The 22,819-nt window shown below is 37.8% G+C and overlaps 1 protein-coding gene across 2 annotated transcripts in view; it reads right to left on the bottom strand.

Moving 5' to 3' along the window:
• Nucleotides 1-21,542, bottom strand: part of ppp2r5ca (protein phosphatase 2, regulatory subunit B', gamma a) — a 29,580-nt gene extending 8,038 nt beyond the window's left edge. The window contains exons 1-8 of one of the 2 annotated variants that reach the window (XM_088433175.1): nucleotides 21,435-21,542; nucleotides 21,290-21,352; nucleotides 18,787-18,937; nucleotides 4,165-4,364; nucleotides 1,456-1,566; nucleotides 1,220-1,312; nucleotides 981-1,111; nucleotides 37-96 (exon numbers count right to left, since the gene is read on the bottom strand). In XM_088433175.1, the coding sequence (XP_088289301.1) occupies nucleotides 37-96; nucleotides 981-1,111; nucleotides 1,220-1,312; nucleotides 1,456-1,566; nucleotides 4,165-4,364; nucleotides 18,787-18,937; nucleotides 21,290-21,352; nucleotides 21,435-21,461 (836 nt within the window). In that variant the 5' untranslated portion in view covers nucleotides 21,462-21,542. Of the gene's footprint in view, nucleotides 1-36; nucleotides 97-980; nucleotides 1,112-1,219; nucleotides 1,313-1,455; nucleotides 1,567-4,164; nucleotides 4,365-11,047; nucleotides 11,225-18,786; nucleotides 18,938-21,289; nucleotides 21,353-21,434 lie in introns of those variants that run through there. The other variant, XM_088433176.1, reaches the window with a different exon arrangement.
• Between the last annotated feature and the right edge of the window lie 1,277 nt (nucleotides 21,543-22,819).

Raw genomic sequence — 22,819 nt, 5'->3', positions numbered from 1 at the left:
TTAACGTTTAGATAAAGTGACAATAATGACGCAAACCTTCCAAGTATTTCCAGTAGTTCAGCGATACCATTATGATGCTCCGTCTCATAGATAAACCTAAAAGAACAGGAAATATTTTATTAGTTATAACAAGATGGTACAGTTTATTTCTTTTTGTTGTCTATGGCTGAGCCTGAGCATTTATCATTTAAAGTGGCGATAACACTGCATATAAAATTGCCTGAAATTAAACTATGCAGCTGTCATTATCATATGTGAATAGTGCAATCTGTCCAAACAGAATTCAGAACAATTATTTCATAGAAAATTAATATTTACAAAACTAAGAGCCACTTAAAATTCACCAAACAGGTAAAAATTTTGGAAACACCTCAGGTGGTCCCAAACACATCAAGAAGTCAAAACCGTGAAAATACACAGCTAACTGAAAGCTTTCCCAGTTGGTAAAGGAAATGCCACATCATAAAATCGACTGAGAAAATACTAAGATATGCAAAAAAGGTGTTTCCAGACTATTGACTTGTACTGACAACCGACCTCGAAAAACATTTCGTTTTAAATGATAGAAGAGATCCACAATCTTCATATTTTCGCAAGAAAAAAAACGTAGATTATATTGAGCGCACGTTATTTTACATAACCAAGACGGAAGAATGAAAAGCACGCGGCTCTGGAGCTGACCTTCATTTTTGAAAATGCAAAATTGATTAAGTGTCAGCTTTTGTTCCATAAGGCTCCATATCCAAGCTTTTAGCTTTCCAGACTTCAAACAGCTGCTCTGCAGGTGACGCATGTTGGAGTACCTTCACACACCGTGATACCACCTGCCTTTCCCCATTTCAGAGTTGATGTACACTAGCTTCAATTTGATACGGCTTTGAAAAACGGATGCCGCTATTTGAGGAAATACTGCACAGCATCCATTTGCCGGCAGAGTAAACTCGCAACGTGCAGCCCAAAAGTCAAGAATCCGCACTGACCTATAGAAAATGTTATTGATCTGTTTTCTGATGTACGCTCTCAGGCCGAGGAACTTCCCGTAGATCCTGTGAAGGGTCGTTTTGAGGAAGTCTCGTTCTCTGGGATCTTCGCTGTCAAACAGTTCTAGAAGCTTCAACCGTGCGGGAGAAGACACATATTAAGCATCCGAATCCGACGAGGCCGTTTTGGGCTGCGCGGATAAGCAAGCGCTCGATGAGCGGCTCTCGCGTTTCCTTACCTGCATAACAAATTTCTGGTCGATGTATTTCTTTGCTATGTTGGGCTGAAAGTCGGGCGATTCTAAAAACCTAAGGAAAAATTCATAGACGAGCTGCAAAGGAAGCAGAGGGGGGCGGGATTCGGAGTAAAATATGTATGATAACTCTGTCTGCGCGGGCACGATTAAAATAATCTTAAATATGCCAAGCCGTGACATTTATATTCAACTGAATAAATAACGAAGCGAGTACCAACCTGGAGGTGTGGCCACGCCGCTTCAAGTGTGGGCTCGTCCTCCTCGGGGTCAAATTCGGCTCCCGTGGGATTGGACGAAGGAGGGAGTGTTCGAAACATGTTCACGGCAAACTAGAGGCGGCAAACGAGGAAGAGAGCAGAAATTTGGGATTAGACGAGGAAGCGGGCTGCTGGAAAACTATTTACTCCATTGTTACAAATCGTGTGGCTGCTTCATCGCAAATTGATCGGCGCCACTGAAGCAGCGGCATTAATGAGATTAAATTCTAAAGTTGTATCAGTAACTATTTTCAGTGAGGATCTGGATAAAACTTTAATCGGATTCAAACTGTTCTGTGAGGTCCTTTAAAAGTTTTTTTTTTTTTTTTTTTATCTCTGTGGTGTAGATGTTACCCCAAATTTTTATACTAGTCATGAAAGACTAGTAAAAACATCTGGCTAGCTAAAAGCAGCACGTGTAGCTGAGGTTGTTACAACAATATTTTCAATAAAAGAAGCAAACAGACTGAACCAACGTCCGAGTCCATCCTTGTTAACACACAGGAATATTTCTAAAACGAAAAGGCTTACGTATGATGTCTCCAGCTGATTCAATTAAGAAAGGCAAGGTATGTAGCCAAGTGCTATGGTTAGAGAACACGGAAAGGTATTGCACTTGACTCGTTTATTAATCATAATCTTGGCGGATCACGGATGGTGCGCAACGGGTGTTTATGGCAAAATTAACTTGAGCTGAACTTGAGGAAAAACAACTGCTTCGAGTGCATTCAACGTTACAATGGCGCTCTATGTCATGTGTACATTTGATCGATTTGTATATTTGAATTATGTGCAGTGTTTTTATGTTCAATGAAATAATGAAACAAAGGAAAACAGAAGACGACTATGGAAGTATTAATTTTGAACTCCTTTTTTACTATAATTAATGTGCAAAATTTCGATGCAGCAAAATTTCAGTGGACGCTCAGACGCATCGTGTTAATTCAGCCTATGAGGGTGTAAAATGTGTCCCCAAAGCACCACAGCATTCATATTTATAACAAGAGGCTGAACCGATTGTGCGTAAATCAAATAATTGACTGACCTTTTGTCATTTTTGAGGTGAACCGTTCGAAGAATGTTAAAACTGAAGCTCCCATGTTGGCTTTTAAAATTCAAGCAAATAAAACCTACCTTCTGCCTATTAAAAACAAAAGCAGGATACAATTAGCCCGTTGAAAGCGCAAAAGTAGCCAGCCTATATCTCCTCATCCATCAGTCTAAAGTGGATTTTATTTTTAGGCCCCTGTAACTACGCGCTGCAAGGGTTTGCCCGACAATACTCCATGTGTGTGTGAGTGTGTGTGTGTCTCCCAATGTCAACTGACTCCCCTGTGGGCTGCTGTACCCGACCGGACGATCATGAGACGGTAAAGGTGGCCCATTGAGACACTGCCAGCCTTGTTTAACAAGGACTGCAAGGTAGATAAGCTTGTTGTGTCCGCGCCGCACGGCGCTCGACGTCAGACCGGCAATGGCGTGAAAATGGAAACGGGAAGAAAAGGTCATACACATGACTAGAACGTCAGCATTGTACCGAGTATATCACATACGCTGTTTAGAAATAAAATCTGGTCCTGCAGCTAATGATTACGTTATTAATAAATTGATGTGCCAATCAATTGGTAAGATTTTTTTAAATGCTATGATTAGCTATTTTATTGCACAAACTATGAACGTTAAGTTGACATTAAAAATGTAATGGTTCAGTATGACCCAAAAAAATAAATAAATAACAACCTTATTTTATTTTGGGGCGATTTACAGTCTTTTTATTTATTTATAGTCTTTATTTATTTATAGTATTTATTTTTATATATTTGTAGTCTTTGTTTACAGCCTGTTTGAACATTTATGTTATTTTTGGGCTATTCATAGGACATAACTTATAGCCCATTTGTTTTCAGCCCCTGTTGTCTGAACATTTTTTCCCCAAGTCCAATTTTTGAACAAATAAATGTCTTTAAATACAATTATTACATTGATTCAAAAATAATCGTGCAGTATGATAAAAAATGTTTTTTTTATTTTGAGGCTTTTTATAGCCCATTTGTTTACAGCCCCTGTTGCCTAAACATTTTATTTTTTAATAAATAAGACTGTCTTTAAATGAAATTATTAATTTGATTTTTTTTTTTAATCGTTCAGTATGACAAAAATGTTTTAATTATTTTTGGGCTACTTACTGCACATTTTGTTTACAACCCCTGCATAACCCTCATTTTTTTAATAAACAAAACTGTCTTTAAATATGTGTAGTTATTACATTGATTCGCAAACGTAATCGTTCAGTATGGCAAAAAAATTATGACCAAAAAAAAAAAAAAAATTGGGGCTATTTACAGCCCATTTGTTTACAGCCCCTAATGTCTGAACATTTTGCATAAGCCTTAAATTGTTAAAAATTGTCTTTAAATAAGTGTAATTATGACTAAAAAAAAAATCAATATTTATATATAGCCCCTCCCCAAATTCCACTTCCTGTAGATTTGCCCACGCCAGTGAGAATTTGCGCACATTGCTATTACAAGCGGTAGCCGTAAAAACTAAAACCCAGTCACAGCAGGCCAGGTCGCCCTTATTCCCTGACCGAGTTCCACCCACATCATCACCTTTGGAGCAAAACAGCCCCTTCCCCGCCCTGCCCAATCAGCCACCAGCTCCACTGACCATGTGAACCACCTCCGGGTAGATGGGCTCCGTGATGACATTCCTGTTGTGGGTGATGTACTCCACCATCTCGCTCAGCGCCGCCCTCTTCACCTCCTTCCATTTCAGGTCGCTCAGCGGGTCCGACAGGAAATCGAATAGGACGCAGCACTGCCGCAGCTTCTGGATGAAGAGCTTCTCCTGCTCGGCGGGGGCCACGTCTGCGGAATAGTCAGGCGGGGGGAACGGGGTCACACATGGCCGACTGACAGTGTTATCTGGAGCCACACCTGATAAATGAAGCGGTTTTGAGTATCGGGCACGTTTTAACGAGAGGGCGAGCTCAAGGGCTTGATGGCGTGGGCGTAGCTGTCGAGAATGAACGCCGCGGCTGAATGCGAGAGATGGAAGCTGGCACATGAGTCATGAAGATTCAAATGATGGGACTATTCGAAACCCGGGGGGTAGAAAAAGACGATGTAGAAGAGGAGGCCAGTTCGCATTATGGAGTGGACGACGGATTAGGGAAGTGGGTGAATGGTCGCGGCCCAGATATTTGTAGCACACTGGAAAGTTAAAAAAAAAAAAAAATAGTGGCCACTATTATTGGTACGCGGCTGTTGCAGAACTTCCCGTTTCACTTCATTTCCATGTGTAAACAAACGCGTTTAGGGACGCGGTCATTAAAAGAAATGCGGAGTGTTCATCTAATTCCTGACTTTTTCACATTCAATTCAAAATAATGTTTAATACTTTATCCACATGGATACATTGACAGCTTAAAGAACGGCATTTAAATGCTCTAAGGATGGAAACAGGAAGGGGGGGGGGCATAGTATTTCAGTTTGTCATTGTAAAATTTGTGGTAGAAAGCTGAATGGGTGGTGTAAATAGGTTGACATTAAAACTGATTAAAAATCAGTACACATTGGAAATAACAATTGTGCTCCTGTGTAACTGATGTTTATGTTATATTTATATTTCCTGGTTATTTAATATGTCCCCAATTGGAACCGCACTCCCGATTTTGTTGTATATATGCTGTACAATTACAACAAAGGCAAAAAAGAACACCATTGCTCGGATTACACACAACGCAAGCTGTCTTCAAGTCCCCAATCGCAGCCTCGAAATGTACTTCACAAACGCGGATTTGGACAAAAGTATCGAAACAGCAAATGAATTCAAGTTGAGTGCAATCCAAAAGACTTGTTTCCACAACAGTGCTAAGGCAGTTGCGTGGAAGGAAGCCAACTTGTTGCATGCCTCTTTTAGGAATAACAGGAGCTTGCCAAATTGGCCGGTTGTAAAACCAAGCAGTGAGATCTTGTGATTTCCAGAGGTGTGCAAACGAGGACACTTTGGACGGCGCGTCAGTGAAAGGTTATGCTTGCATGAGGACAAGACACCAAACACTGAATCATTCATTCATTCAAGACAACAGCAGGCCTAAAAATACATTTCTTGGCAAGGCATTAAGCTAGGTAATTATGTAATGAAAAAAAAAAAAAAACTCAGGGGGGGTTTTTAGCTGAATAAAGAGAAAGCCGTTTTCTCCCAACGATTGCATTTTGCAGCCTGAAAATACCAACTTTAGAAAATACGCCATTCTTCTGAAAAACACAGCAAATGCACTCGTGAACACGAATATCACAACCAACGACAAAATCTTTACATAGGCTTCGGCGGCGAAATTGCTTCACCACTATGCCAACCAGCTGAGTTGCATTTCTAACATACTGTAAATTGTAATGTAAAACACACACATTGCGGAATGCACGCAGTGTGTGACATGGCGAACGAAAGGCCTGGCACAGCGCCATTATTGTTTTTAAAGTCTGTGTGAGTGAGCAAACTTTTTCATGCAAAACATTTCTGCAAGCTGCAGAGTAGTATTATTTTGCCAACAATGACATTACAACGCATTGCGCAATGCCTGATAAACTAGGTTGAAATACAATATTGCAATATACGTTACAGAAGAACGTCAAACTCTTGGAGTGGTGCCTTCATTTACAAGATTAATTCATTCAGTGAGCAGGCTCACAATGTGTCATTAAAAATGTTAGGAAATTAACTAAATTATGAAATTCCTGGCAGAATACTGAATAGGTAGTTTGCAGCCATTATTAATTAATTAAATTATGGTATTCAAGCGAGTCATGCACAATCTATGATTAACTATTTCTATAAAAAATGATTTTAAATCAGTTGAGTCTTTTGAACAGTTTTTTTTAATTAAGCTTTTGCTGATTTTTGTTTATTGATTAATACAATTAAATAAACTAACCAGCTTTTGCCAAATGCTGCGCCAGTTGAAACACGCAGTAATTCTCCTATTTATTTAGTTTAACAGAAAGGTCACTCGCATTGAGTCACCGCTGTATGTCAAAAATGGATGTCTAAAGTTGAAAGGTGATAGGCCAGGCCAGGTCGCGCACCCGGGTCCAGTTTCGTTCCTGTTACATAAGCCCCGTCTGACTGAGTAATACAAACTTTCGATGCGGTCCCAAAAATACTTATCAGCTTGTTGTGTAACGCGCAGAGACTCTGCATTGTGATCGCGAAATTGACAGGAACCACAATGTGACTTCTATTAATGTAACCAACTGAAGCGCTGTGGGGGAGGACATGTGCGAACCAACGCACACAGACTAGCGTCATCACGGAGAACAGAGCAGTATTAAGCTAACCGCCGTCTGCTCCAAACAAAAGACGGTCATAAATAACCAGTCACACTGGAAGCGCTTTTGCTTGTACAAAAGAGAACCCTCAAGCGCCAGTCATTTATGTTATGGTCAACGTAAACAAACAACGGATAGCGTTTAAGTAAGGGGACGGAATGTTACAGGTTGGCAGCAATAAGAAAGCCAGCGACATGCGATTGGATTCCGAGCAGTCAAAAGTTTGCAAGGACAGGCAGCCTGCTGCAAGGGGGAAGACTTTCTTGTAAGCAACACAAATAGAACAGCACAAAAAAGTTTGACTATTCAAAAATGCATCAGTTGTTTTTATGCGGAATTGCTGGACTCCAATTCAGGAACTAAAAGGGACAAACTATGCGTGTGAATTATTGCAAACGAAAGACAAGCCTCAACAGGGTTGTGGCACCGATTAACGTATGTTTCGCACTATGAGGCACACCTTCAATGAATGACCTATTTTAAAATTGTTTTCATATATAAAAGCGCAACGCATTATATGGTGCATCGAATAAAAGCTGCAGTAGTGACCGAGGTTGCATTATGCATCCACTAGATGGAGCCACGCTAAAGGGAATGGCAACAAATCAATCAGATAAGTCAAACTTTTCAATCAGAAATTCAGAATAAAGGTGGTGTATGGAAAGTATTACCTGAAGAATGAGGAAGAAAATACATCTTGATTACATTAAAAGTGTTGAGATCAATGTCAAGGAGAATCAAGCGTTTAAAAGAATATAATAATTTAATTAAATATTACTTTAAAAAAAACTGCAGCCAAAAACCTCAACATTTATTGTTTTGTTGATTTAAAAACAATTTCTGGATTTATTTGATAAAAATTGTGCTTTCTTTTACAAAAAGATTGTTTTTGCGATGTTTTAGAATGGATGTATATTTTCAACATTACACCTAAAAGAATACTTAAGGTGTTAAATAGCCGTTCAAACTCAAAATCAATACTTTGATTGCTTCTTCCTTTCTCCCTTTGTTTAGTTGAATTCATTATTCTAGTGAACACATAAATGCATTGCACATAATTTAAACAATTCTACATCTATACAATCATACATATATAGAATTGTATACATCAAATTTACATGTCGAATGTATCCAAAATCTTATTCCATTCATACATTTTTTATATTTTTAATACTATATTTTTAAAACTATTTTTAGAACTCTCCCAAGGCCACAGATTCACATCTTTTCAGTTCTATTTCATAGTTGTTCCCCCCCCCCAAAAAAAACCTATAGATAAGACGCACTGGACGAAAAAAAAGTTGTGGCGTATAGTCCAAAAGATATAAGACAGCAAAGATCGTCAAACCACCAGTCTATGGTCCGGTCCGTGGATCAACTGGTACACCAAAATAATTAAGTTTTGGAACCGATTTAGTTTATCCTTTAACAGTTCATTCATTTGTGCTTTGTTTGATTTGATGTTTTTGGCGCCGCCTCTGGCCGCTGTTGATATTACATTTTGTTGTGAGGATGGACAGTGCAGCTTCGGCATTGCTCGGCATCCAGCAACAGAAATTCATTTAGTTTCAGAATTGACAGCGACATTAGAAAAGAATAACCAGTGAGATGAACGTATAAATTTACATCCGTGTCGTCACTGCCCAGAGCAGCTTTGTCATTTGAAAATGAGCATCTAGAAAGGTACAATCGGATTGGAGGCAACACATCGAAATTTGGCAGTTGGACCATGATTGTGAATCCAGCCCGAATCGGCGAGCGACAAAAGCAGCCAAACGGAAGAAACATTGGCTCGCTTACATTCACAGGTAGTCATTTTTACAGACGAAATCCCAACAAACATGAAGTCAAAAACCTTTCTTGTGTGCAAGAGTCAGAAGGATAGAGACCGACAAAAGACAGAGGCTTGTGTGGCTCAACAGAATGTAATCAATAATTGCCCAGGGTTGCAGCTAAGGGCGCGCTGCTGAGTACAGTGATTCCTTTCAAACTCCACTGAGGCCTTTGTACAAAGTGTGAGAGGGCAAGTCTGGCATTGCTGCGCCCAAAGAACAAGATTCTTGCACAAGGGAGCGGGACTGGAAGAAGGCTTTCAAGAAGGAATTAAAAAAAAAAAAATCTCCAGCGGGAATCAAAGTTGCAACCCGTCAGTTTATAAGATATAAATTTATAAAAAAGAAGGTACTAAATTAACTATATTTTTCACTACTAGCACCTCTAGTTTATCGGCAAATTCAAGAATTTGCGATGTCACCATTGGGACATTTCAAAAAAAATTCCAGCAGTATCTGTAAACTATGCACAAACTTGCTTGTTCATCCAATTACGGCAACTCTTACGCAACTTGGACCAATCAACTGAGCTTTCTGTGGATTACACCAATCATAGCAGACCCATGTGCAAACATTAACGTTACACTGCCAAATTCATTCCTTGTTTTTGGTGTGACGCAGCAGGCATGTGCGATTTCGTTTCACCCTCCCAAAAAAAAGTACAGTGAAAAAAATTTTCTTTGACAACAAAGGCGCATGATTACACAGTTCTAGCTTGATGTTTTGTAGCATTACGCCTAATTTTGAAAGGTGATCTCCCAAGTTATTCATCTGAATCTCAAGTCCACAAGAATGTTAATGTAATCAATGTATCCATGCACAGTGTTAGGATTGTTGGGAATAATATATTTTCAGATAAAAAAAATTTTAAATGCTCCTGTTATTATAAAGCCTCCTGAATCAACTATGTATTTTTTTAAACAAAATCTAAATCCTAAGAATAACAAACAGTGGACTTAAAATGCAGAATACTGAAATATTAGATAAATGATCAATTCATGTATGACCGACTCACAAACGCAATTATTAATTGGGTACCGGTGTGCCCAAATAATCAGTCCCGTGATTTGGATCCAGGCATGCTCTCCTGTTGCCTTGACTACAGGTGTGTCCGCGAATGACTTTCAAAAATACAGACACGAATCAGCCACCTCGAAGGCACAAATTATAAATTCTGATTTGCCAAAATATTAATGAGTTTATTAGGTGCTAGCAAATCTGAAATGAATGGTGCAGATGTTGTGTTCATGAGCGTGGGAAGAACCAATGAGAGGGGCAGATAAAAGAGGAAAAAAAACGTTTAAGTAAGCTCTTTTGAAATTTGAACGCTGCCAATGTGAAATCTGTAGTTTTGAGGAAAAACACATTTAAACGTTGGGGATTGGTTTACTACTAACTCGTTTTCATAAAGTTCAATTGCAATTTCAACATTTTAGCAGCTGGGAAATAAAAGTAAAGACTTATTTTCATGAAAACTAATCTCGGCCTGAATTTGTGAAATGCATCTCAAATAAACATACAAGCTTCCTGAGCAAAAAAAAAACAAAACAAAAAAAACCAGGTCAAAGTACGAGAAATGCGGCACTTTCAAGAAAACGCTAACAAACTAATTTTGTATTGTAATTTTTTTTTTGCCCAATATCTTTCTAATATCAAGCTCAAATTATGAAAACTACCATCACATTTACTCAAAGTGACGCAACAGATTTCATGCATTATTATTAAGAGACTCTATAATTAACCATTTCATAAGTTAGCTTAGAATAGAAAAAGGAATCAACACCTAAACAAAATACTGTATGAATGAACATTCTACATGTGTAAAAAGTGCCCCAAAAATGTAATCACACAACAAAAAAATGAATTAAAAGTTAAATAACTTGTTTTCTATTTGAAGTTACTCATAATCGATGGATAATTAAGGGTTTCATTTAATTAATAATCACTTGATATCAAGCAGCGATGTAATCTGTTGGTTCCTTTTAATTTTGCTGTTTTTATTAAATCTGTCATTAAATCTTCACTCCTGAGAATTCATAATTCCAATTTATTGTCACCAAAATTCAAGTGGAGCCCTGAATGCTTCCCTACGTCACTTCCGTTAGCGTCACTGGTCGTCGCTGGGGGATGGGCAATGAGTGTTGCTAGCTAGCTAGCTAGCTAGCTAGCGAGTAAAAATGAGCGTTTGACATAACCGCGTCGCCCCAAAAACGCAAACGTTCGCAGTTGAGTACACCGGGCTTAATATTTGACCTCATTTAACGCAAACAAACGCGGTTGAGGTGGAAGAAGAAAACCGGAGCACCACGCACACACACACACATACACACACCTTTCTCCCCTTAATTCCCCGCGACAATACAGGAAGAATAATATGTCCGTACATACCTCTGAAGTGCATAAGGGCCACCGGCTGAAAAGGCCCGTTGGAATTAGGCGCATCCACGACCATTCTGTCTACAGATTTATTGCATGTCAACATGTAAACCTCAACCAGGAAGGCGATCGACTCAGGGCGAGAGGCCAGCCTCCATTTTAGCACAAAGCAGATCAGAAAATGAAGCTCTCTGCCGCTGGAGGGAACAGGCTACTTTATGACGTCACGTCAGAAGGAGAACGCCCATTGGCTGGTATCAGATCGCTTCGACGCAATAGCGAAGAGGGCTCCCGAAAGGAGGGGAAGGTGATTGGCTGAGAGGGGCTAAATAGGCGGGATTTGGGCTGGATTTTTTTTTTTTTCCTTGGCACCGCCTTCCAGTTGCTTGTCTCCGGTGACGCTGCTTGGGCCAAGCTGCAAGGGCCCTTGCACACATAGAGCACAATCGATTTGAGTGTATTCCACACATTTGTTTAATTTGAATGGATGTCTGTATCATCTGCTGGAAGATTTAGAACTGCGAATTACCAACTGTTCGCCTGTGCAAAGAGAGTCTTTAAAAATGCAAACACTGTTTTTCTACCGTCATTTCTCCTTAAGTAAAGCAGTGAAGCGATGCTGGATCATTTTTCAAGCTATTTCCCTCGAAATTATAATTATGAAACGTGAAGTATCGAATGAAAGTGAATGATCCTTGCTGAAAGTTTTGCATTTGTCACCATTTTTGTCCGCACATCCTGGTCTCATTTCATTGGCCCGTACCTATATGATGGAGGTAAATGTTCCAAATACATCATTTGGAGTAGTTCAACATTAAAATATTAAAATACCTTACACATTAAAATACCTTATTTTGGAGTAGTTCAACATTAGTGTGTATCACAAGGCTCTAGACTACCCCTAAATGATGGCATTTTGCTCCTAAAATTTGAGACAGCGAATGTACATTTTGCATCTCACAGAAGAAGAAGAAAAAGGAAGAACAAGAAGAAGAAGAAAAAGAAAGAAGGAAAGTAGGGGAGAAGAAGAAGAGTTCAGGATGGCTTCGGTTCAAGGTATCGTTACTCGCGTTGAAAGCCGACACTACCATCAGTCACACTTTGAGCAGTTTTCCCCATCATGAACTAGAAAATAAAAATGAGAAGAAAACAAATTAATTTCATGAAGTTCGAACTAAAATACGACTGGAATAGAGGATTTATTTAAACTTATCTGTCATTGTTTTATTTATTTTTTTACTCTGTATCAATGAAAAACGATATTTTGACAAAAAAAGTCATGTTAAAACTCCCTAATTCTCAACATCACCATAATAATAATGATTGTTGCTTGCTAAAATACAAAAGGAGAGACAATGACTAGTTGCGTATTGTTTTTTAGCAAAACAATTACAAAACCTCCGAATGACAAAAGGGCTGACATAGAGCCAGTAACAAAGAGTATATGCCAAAAATTTCTTTCAGATGAGGATAAAAACAACACAGTATTGAACTGATATACATTACCTTGCTTAAAAATGTGAGCAAAATGATTGTATGGTCTATTTACATTACTTCTACTACAAAAATGGGCAGATTACTTTCACATGGCAACACATAGATGCTGGAATCTGATTGGCCAAAAAAAAAAAAAATCTCGCGCATATAGGCCTGGATGCAAGGCAGCCAAGATCAATTTTAAAACCTGAACAGAATGCATGGTTGGCAATAAACTAATACAATTCCTGGAACAAACATGAAAATGCATGTTGTAAATGTAGGTCAGTGATATTGTTAAAGCCAGCAAAGTCGCATGAAGGCCCTGAACGGTTTTCCATCAAGGATGCTGTGAAGATGAGAATAGGGGTCATATGCCATCAATGACTAATAAAAGAAGACAAGAAGAAAGTGCTTGAAAAGGGATGAGGATAGCACTTAAGGCCACTCACATAAAGGATTTTCGACGTGACAATTCACATTGAATACAAGTTGACGTGATTGACTGTTATCTTAAAGTGCCGTTTTGTGCTAAAGAGGGAAAGCAAATTGGTAGTTGTCCCACTCACTGCAATGCAACATTGCATTGCTGTTCTGCAAAAGAAAATAATAAATAAATATTTAAGTGTGAGTCACTCTCCGTCTACGAGGACTGACAAAAACTGCAGCACAAAACTGCTGCATTTTGTGACGTAAACATGCACAGCAAGGCAAAAAACGCTATTTAAACCCAGAACCTCAAAATGGTTCATTTTAAATATTTATTATTTATATAATATATTTATATATATAATATATATATTTATTATATTATAATATTTTATTTTATTATATATATATTTTTATTTTATTTTATTTTATTTTATTTTTTTATATTTTATATTTTATTATATTATAATATTTTAAATATTTACCAAGACATACACAATAAAAGTTTTAAATACAAAAAATTAAAGATAAAAAAAAAATAGGTCACTTTGATTGGCGAGCCCGCATATTTTGAAAAGGCTGCTTTTGTATGATGAATACATATGCTCCATTTATTTATAGTTGGGGAAGAAATTTCACATGATGCAGCAAGTACACAGTGCAGTCACATTTAAAACACAAGACTAGCTCCCCATATCATCTAAAAGTCATTGCGTAGACGTTTACCGGTCTTTTAAATACGTAGCAAAAATAACTCGGATATTTGCTGATTTCTATAGAAGATGATGAACGTGGTTGATGACTGAGACTGTTTTTTTTTTTGGTGCAAATTTTGGCAGTAATGTGTTAGTGTAAAAAAAAATTCTAATATGAGGCAAATTAACCCTTGTGCGGTATTTTGACTATTTTGGGTCATATTGCTGAGTTGGATAGAAGACAATGAAATGTGATTGATGACTGAGACTGCTGGATTTTTTGTGTGCAAATTTTGGCAGTAATGTGTTAGTGGAATAAAATCTGCAGAAATATAGAAAGTGCTAATATGAGGACTAATAATAATAAACAGATTATAACACCTGCGACTTGCAACACCACAACTTGCGACTCCTTTTAGCTGTTCTAAAGATTTGTCTACTTTCTGCCACCAAATTGTCCCAAATGCATTTCACTTTGATTTTTGAATTATATGCCCTAGAAAACACATATTTTAAACTCTACATTGTAGCACTTCAGACAAGATTTGACTTTGGAAGATTCACTGTAGTGGAAAGTGTAAAAGGGGAATGAAAGTGCATCACTATGCCGTTTTGTCCTCTTGCCCATACTCCAAAGCTCCTCAAAAAGCTACGAGTACATTCCACAGCCATGACAACAGGCAACGGTGTTTTGAAAGCTGCCACTTACTGTCTGAGAGGAGCAGCTCAGAGTAGAAAGCACCAACAAATTTTAAACTTGACATTGTGCACTGGTTGGATGACTCCCAACCCCCAGCCAAGTTCAAGGAAAACATTCCGTCTCTACAACAAATCCAGTCAAACTCCCCAAAACTAACACCATGCTGATTATCCTAAATAATCTTAAAATGAGCCAAACAGTAAATCAAAAAGTCCCTCCTAAAAAAACTAAATATGGCACCTAATAACCAACAAAATACACAAGCTTGTTGAGCCCAATAGTTGACCAAAAACACATTTTTATCCCATAAAACTAAACAGGTATTTAATAGTATTGTAAGCCACTCTAATATTATGCAGTTTGAACAGTATGCACCTAAATTCAAGAAAAAGGGAAAACTGTCCATTTATTTCATTGACATTGTATATAAATTAAAAAAAATGCATCAAAATAAATGATTGAAAAATGTTCATGCATTGCACTTAAAAAAAGGGAAATACAACTGAACTGTAGTTGTACTTGCATATTTGCGTATCATTTCTTATTACATTTCCTTGCCATTGGTTGATTATTGTATACTAATGGTTGGTCTTACTACTATTTTATTTTCATTAATTAATTAGATGTATTTCATTCATTTATGTTTAATTACATCATTGCTTCACGTAGAAAGATACCACGTACAGCTAAGAGAAGACTTTATTTACGTCATACTGGATGTGCCTGCAGAATCATTTGAAAAAGAATTCCTGCCACTTGCACTTCTCCATTTGAAACAGAGTGTGGCAGTAGAGTCTATCATGACATAACGTTACATTGAACCACGCAATGCAGTGTAATGCTGTGCGATAACCTGAAAAAAAGATCTTTTCACTTTAGTGAGTGTCCCCTGGAGGGAGGCTATAACGGTCAATTGACTTTTTAATTGCTGCCTACCCACCCACCAAGTGTGAAATTAAAGTTAAAATGGAGGAAAGTTTTTGACTTTAGGCTGTATGAGACACTATGCTAAAGTGGTAAATTGCTAGTGTGAAATGTTGCCTAGTTGAGTGTAAATGCAAATGAGTATTCACTATATTTATTTATTTATTTTTGAGTACTGTGGTCAAATGATTCAGCGGAGGCCTCGCAAATAATTTGCAGCTCTGAAAGAAGTCTAGGACTTTTCTGAGTTTTTTAATACAACCCAAAAATTTGCTATTTTGTTGCTGAAAAAAAGTAGCTAAATATAGCAGCAATGCTACGCTAAGTAGTTGCTCGCTTTGTCTTAGCTCTATCCTCGGTCATCACAAAATGTCATACCCAGCATTTGGATGTAATTGTTATTTAGATAAGTATGTGATAGTTTGTGAGCCCGAAAATTTTTTGGTACCTTTTGCTGTTTAACCCTTTACTGGGCACAGCAGTCGCTTTTGGCCGATAGTCCAAACAGGCAAAAATGCCTTTTATTTTGCACACGTTTTTCTATTTTTAAGTCCGAAAGAGGCAAGAACTTTCAGGATTTTAGAGAAATGTAGGTGTACGTTAGAATTTAAGCAATGGCTGTTGAGGACGCTTTTGGACGTTTTGCCCGTTTAGATTATGGGACGAAAGTGTCCAGTAAAGGGTTAAGACGCCTTGGAACTACCATAAATAGTGCAAAAAAAAAAAAAGACTAAAGTTGACAATTTATAGTAGTTTTTAGCCTCCGAGTATTTTTTTAATGGTTTTTGTTAGATGTGTCAATGGCCCAAATTGGGCTGAAATAACACCAAGGGGGTATAAATTTGGCTTCTTTATTTTCAGAGACAACTCATCATGACTTCAAACTGTTGCCCTCTGGTGGGCTTAAAAAAGCCGGAAAACAGATTAAATATATTATTAATACGATTAAAATATTATTTAGTTGCTTTATAGCGCTTTAAAAAAAAGGATCTTTCTCCACGATTCTGGTCGGCTGAAAATGATGTTTTCCGGCCCAGTTTGTGATCAGGAGATTTACCTTATTACCGTTTCTTAACCCCTGGGTAATAAACATCTAACCAGCCTAATTAGAAAATGAAACCAACGCACGTAATCGTGATGAGCGACTAACAAGAAACTTGTGAGTCTAATAACATTTAGACTGAAGACTATGGGGAAATTACTGCCATGTTGACGGTAAATAGAAACAGATCCCGTCACAACCACAATTATCATTTTTTTTTTCTCTTATTATATAAGGGCTTGAATAACAATTTATGTCTCAAGCATACCAGCAGAAAACTTTTCTTTTTTTATTGACTGCAGAGCCCAAGCAGTTGTTGTGTGGTCACGAGTGTTATTTGTAACCACATTGAAGGCTTTTCCTCTTATGAATACGTCGTTGTTATATTTTCATACCGTAGATTTACAGGCCAGGGGAACTGCTAGCTTGCATCTCTCTTTTTCACAGACACCGAGCATGATTTTAGAAAAAAAAATGGAGTTATTTGCATGACTTATTCTTTGTGACATTTCTTCTGTCAAGTACGTCTTTACGTTAGTGCCACCCAGTGTCTGAAACGAGACACTACAGCACTATTTTATTCGTTTTTTTTTTCCCTTTGCACTTCACCATACTCCTTGAAAAAAAGTTTTACAGCCGCATGGTTTGATCGGGGCATTTTCTTTCCACTGGAGATTTGTGGTTGGTTGCATTCGTTTATTTTATTCGTTTGTTCAAAAACTTGTAATTTTGTACAAAAATCTACTTGTAACTGACACTGTTTTCAAGTTCTATACCGCGATTTAACCAGTGAGAATAGATTTTTCTGGACTAAAACTAAACTTGAAAAAAACCCTGATCTCGATGAGACAAACGGACTTAAAACATTCAGGACACAAGAGACTCAAAGCCACGGCATTAGGACATCATCCTAAATTCTTTGGATGACATAACATGTATCCCTCCCTAACCTCATACGGTTATAAAAAAAAGGCGTCTAAGTTTACAGGAAACCACTTAGACCACATCCTGCGTGTAATACCGTGTGTAAACAAAGAAGCCATGAAAAATAAATGTAAATTGTCAAACCTCAACCTGACCGTCTCGCCTTTCAGAAGGCACGGATACGATAAGCACAAGTGGAGGGAATGGATAGCCCCAATTAAAACGCCGGCGTGCATGCTGACTCGTATTGTTATGTAGATCACAAAGTGCTTGGGCGAAGTCGTGGTTGGAACTTGGACGGACGACCATTTGGATCCTCCACTTTCATTGGGCAGGAGTCAGCTTTTGTCTTGTCTTGTTTGGTCCTCTCCTGTCCCACCGTAATTTACCTAATCTAGTCTTGTTTTGTCCTATGTTCCTTACCTTATCTAATCTTAAATCCCATATTGCCTTGTCCTATCCTCCAGGACTTTACCTGATCTAATATTATCTTAAATCTTGTTTTACCTTGTCCACCCAACTTTACTGAATCTAATCTTGTCCTGTCCTGCCATACGTCCCATGCCTAATATATTCTAATCTTATTTTATTGTATGTCCTGCCATGTCTTGTCCTGTCTTAAGTATTGTCTTGTCCACCCTACTTTACCTTATCTAATCTTATCCTAAATCCTGTTTTTTCTTTTCTTGTCCTGTTCTACCGTACCGTACGTTACCTTATCTGATCTTATTTTATGTCCTGTCATGTCTTGTCCTGTCTTAAATGCTGTCTTGTCTTGTTTAATGTACCTTACTTTACTTTATCTAATCTTATCTTAAATCCTGTGTTTCCTACCCTTTCATGTTCTGTCCTATCGTAATCTGATATAATCTAGTCTTGTCCTGTCCTACTTAATTTAATTTACCTAATCTTAAATCTTGCCTTGCTCTGTCCTGCCCGACTGTACTTTACCTTATCTAATCTTATCTTCAATCATATCTTGCCTTGTCCTGTCTTATCCACTGAACCTTATCTTATCTATTCTTATCTTAAATCTTGTCCTGTCCTACCTTACTTTATCTAATGTTATTTTATGTCTTGTCTTGTCTTGTTCTGTTTTAAGTCTTGTCTTGTCCACTGTACTTGACCTGACTATCTTATCTTATGTTATCTCAAGTCCTGTCTTGTCTTGTCTTTTCTTGGCCTACCTTAGTTTGCCTTATCTAATCTAGATAATACGATAACATTATTTTATTCTATTTTATTTGATCTTATTTTATAATCTTGTGACCCTTGTAATGGAAACCCCCGTCGCGTTCTCCGGGTACGTCTTGACAAGCGGCTGATTGCACAACATTTGCATGACAAATAAAGCTAGGGGGCAGCTAGCTATCAATTATGTAGCGCGACCTCAAGGTTAAAAAAGTGGTCATGAGAATCCACCTGCTCTATAAATTGTTAATGCGATCGCCACCCCTCACTGAGGTGTTGTCGCACCCCGACCGCCCTATAGAAAAATTTCTGGCTACGCCCCTGCGCACAGGTGTCCCTGATAAAGCCCCCGATTTTACGACCACCTTACCTGCGAGCGCATCCAGTTTGTGCAGCTCTCTGTTGGCGCAGAGGACAAAGCACGAAGAACTAAACCTCTTCTCCCTCCTGGAATTTGAGTGCGACCCCGACGGTTTTATTCTCATCAGCTGAGTGGTGGGAGGTACTTTTTTATTGGAGGCCTGTGGAAATAAGCAATCAGAGAGAAAGGGCACAAGGTAATTCAATGTTGCCAGGAAGAAGGGAGAAGGCGAGGCGATGTGCTTAAGGGTCAAGTTCCGCTCCCGGTCAGATGGGGTTTTTTTCAGCAGGGGGGAATCCGATCGCAAGTTGTGGTGTATTGTTTAGCGTTGTAACCCTGGGCAGAGTTTGCAACAACCTCGAGGAAAAAGCTGGCACATATTTTCGACACAACTTGTCTAAATTTCGGTTGTTTTTATCCATTTCAGGGGGCGGACATTTTGCTATTTGCTATCAACTCAAAATATGGCATCACAGCGCCTAAAGGCTCAGCTTGCGAATGTCCCATGATCAAATTCAGAAAACAGGCCAGTTGTGATTGGTAGCCTTGAGCAAGTGTGATGTCATTTTCGTTTGACAGCAAGTGGCAAATTTTGCTGCTGAATGCAAATTCCACAAATGCAAAATCAACCAGAATACTGTGTACAGAACATAGAACAGGAGTCAGCAACCCATGGCTCTTTAGCGCCGCCCTGGTGGCCCACTGGAACTTTTTCAAAAAATGCACAAAAGTGAAAAAAGATGCTTGTAATATATATTTTGTTTTAATATGGTTTTACAAACATGATAAGCAGCAGAGTAGTCATGTGGTCATTTTGATTGATGCTAATAACTTACAGCACCTTCATTAAACGGCTTACAGAAGGCTTGCAATTTTTTTGCAGCTCCAGACAGATTTTTTTTTTTTTTTGCCGTCAATATTTCAAAATTTTGGGTTGTCGACCCCTTGACGTTGAACATATTATTTGATGGATATCTACTTTAATAACAGGGTAAAAGTTATATTTTGACAAGCAAATGAAATTACCAAGACTTTTATTCAGCAAAACACATCTTTGAGTTGTAAAATGGAGACTACACTTTTGAAATAAAAAACATATTGCTTGTCAAAAGAAATTTGACAAATTTTGTAACAACAAACATGATTAATGCAGGGCTGTCATTTGTGTGATACATATTAGGGCCCGAATGATATAGATTTTTGTAGGTCAGAAAAAAGTATTGATTAACCAGCCAATCAATTTTTAAATTGTAATAAATTATCCTCCCAATGCATTTTAATAGGCGTCAGTCATATGTGAATTTTCACTATTCCCAGGGTGGCCTGGGAACATTAAATATATATTATATAAATATATATTAAATATATTGCTTTAAAAACAAACAAACAAAAACTTTCCTTAACATTTCGTAGTATGCATAGCGTGGCACAATTAATGAAGTTATAAGGACATTGTTCTATATGTTTGTGTTACTAATAGTTTAAAGGATGTCATATTTAACACACTTATGCTTATTTTATATTGTGTTATCTATGTTATCCTTTTTTTTCTTTTTAAAAAAATGTGCCTTTAGATTGCTTGATTTGGTTTGTTTTGAATGATAGGTCTAGAGAAAGACTTCATGAACAAATTTTATGATATATATTCAAGGATACAAGGTTATGGTACGGATTAATTTGTAATAAAGACACCAGTGTTACTCGTATATTATATATGGTTAGAGTATATACAAGTAAAAGGGTAAAATAATAGGTAAATGTCTGTTATTTGGCAGAATAATTTTGGCTGATGTTTCAAGGGCCATAACTGAATTAATAAAAACATACACAGTATGTCCCATTCATATCAAACGTTTTCATAAGAGCAATGTGGTAGGGGGTAGTTTATTAGCAGATGGGTCCACATGTAGGTATGTTCGTTTTGAAATAAAGATATGACAATTTATAATTGGAAATAACTTTGTGGACAATAGAGTTTTAGTGTCTCAACATTGTTTATTGGAGGGCCCAAATAGCCACATGAGCACCAGGAGAACATGCAAACCTCACTCGTGCTGCATTACGGTCTGGTGGACATGATTGAAGTATAAAGTCATAAGATCATGCTGTGATGTCACATGAGAAACTTTCTCAATGACAATATTTCATTGAACAAAGAGAGCTGTGAATAATGAATTGCAAGCAAAGATTTAATGCAATGATTGTTCTTGTCAAATTCAAAACAATAAAAGGATTAATCCACAGAAATTTGTGGGTGTGAACAACTTGTGTAAAACTAACTTTGAGATCCCGTAAGATAAAAAGTAAACACCCAGAGAAACAATGCAACCAATCCTGTAGAAGAGCATAATAATGATGATAATAAAAATAATATCTGTAGACCGTGGTTGACCCGCCACAACCACAGCGCTCCTTTTCTATGTAATGCGCTTTAATGATTTAGTGGTAATGTGATATTTTTGTTTTCTAACGTTAATTCTCAGAAAACCAGAAACACAAGAAACACACTTACATCATCACCTGCAGGCCCGTTTTCATTTCCAGATTTTTTAGTCTTTCCAGACTTTGTGGCGTCCTAAATTAAACACACACACAAAAGAAACACCGGCTCAGTAAGTTGACAAATGCAAAACGAGATGGTGGAAAGTAGGCATTACCTTGTCTCTTTTGCTCTTCTGAGGCATAACGGAGGCTTGTGGCGCGTCAGCAAGTCGAAATTTTCCTATGGACACACGCACTTGACGCACCAGCACGCACTGGTGTGTGTCCGTGTGTGTGTGTGTGGTAGTTCCACGAGTGAATATTTCAGCACCATGTGACTGATCTCGAGCTGGCGACTTCCGTGGAGGCTGCTCGCAAACAACAGTTGGCGGGGGTGATTGTGGTTGAATTTCAAGTTAAAAAGAAAAAAAAAAGGCCTAAAGAAAGGAAACCAAAAGAAAACAAAAACATGGGAAGCGATCGTGCAAATTAAGTAGCGATTTTAAAGCCTTTCAAAACGGGTTATTGCAGCTCTATACTACCTCTAGAGGGCAGTGTTGCATCAGGAATAATTGAAGCTTTTTTGTACATTCATGCAAATCAACGAACTCGAATTTAGTTCTTTATTTCTAAACGACCACAATATAATAAAAGTACATCTCAATAGACATCATCTGGATTTTTCATATTTATTTCACCACCAAAAATAAAACGTCCAAAAGCATAATTTCATTCAGTAGTTTAGTATAAAGCAGTTGCGCCGCCTAGTTGTGAAAGTGAATATGAATTTCATGAAGCATAACTCGGATTTAGGGTTTTCAAACGTTCAAAAAATCATAACCGTAAAGCCAAAGAGCACTAGATAACTTCTATCATTATTTAAAAAAAAGTTTATACATTTCTCAACCAAAAGCGAAAGTGAAAGTTGAAAAAAAAGTTCAGCAAATTTGCTGCTATACTTAAATGAAACAAACAACAAAATCCACCTGTTTTTATCCATTGTTTTTATGCCACTTGCCGTCGATTGAAAATGACATCACAATTGTTAAGGGCTCAGGTAATAGCCAATCACGGCTCACCTTGTGAATGTAACATGACCACATAAATAAAACAGGTGATCCGTGAGCAATTGTGATGTCATTTTCAGGCGACAGATAATGGCAAAACAGCGGCCGCCTCCGGTGGATAAAAATGCATTTTGTTGCGTAATTCATATTTCAAAAACGCAATATTAACCAGAATACCATTCTTAGGCAAGTGGGGCCTCCGAAGATTTTCTTGTAAAGAAAACGTGGACTTTACCTCCCGATTAAAGTTTGGAAAATACTGATTTAAATGATTCCCCTGTGCTCAAATAGGTCAGCACAGAAATGTCAAAATTAAAAGTTTTTTTTTCGTGTTGTGAAATTTCCATCATCCGCTTGCATTACACGCGTACATCCGTAGGGGGGCAGTGTTGAGACATTTCTCTCTTGACAAACTAGAGAAATAATCTGCAATCCTTTGGGAAAAAAGTCTTATCCAAGTACTGTAGAGTAGTCAAAGAGTAGGATGAATAAAT

The sequence above is a fragment of the Hippichthys cyanospilos genome, chromosome 14 (genome assembly GCF_059441005.1).
Source record: "Hippichthys cyanospilos isolate Australia breed blue-spotted pipefish chromosome 14, RoL_Hcya_1.0, whole genome shotgun sequence".
Lineage (NCBI taxonomy): Eukaryota > Metazoa > Chordata > Actinopteri > Syngnathiformes > Syngnathidae > Hippichthys > Hippichthys cyanospilos.
The sequence above is the reverse complement of the archived record's forward strand: the minus strand, read 5'-3'. Positions and strand labels throughout refer to the sequence as shown.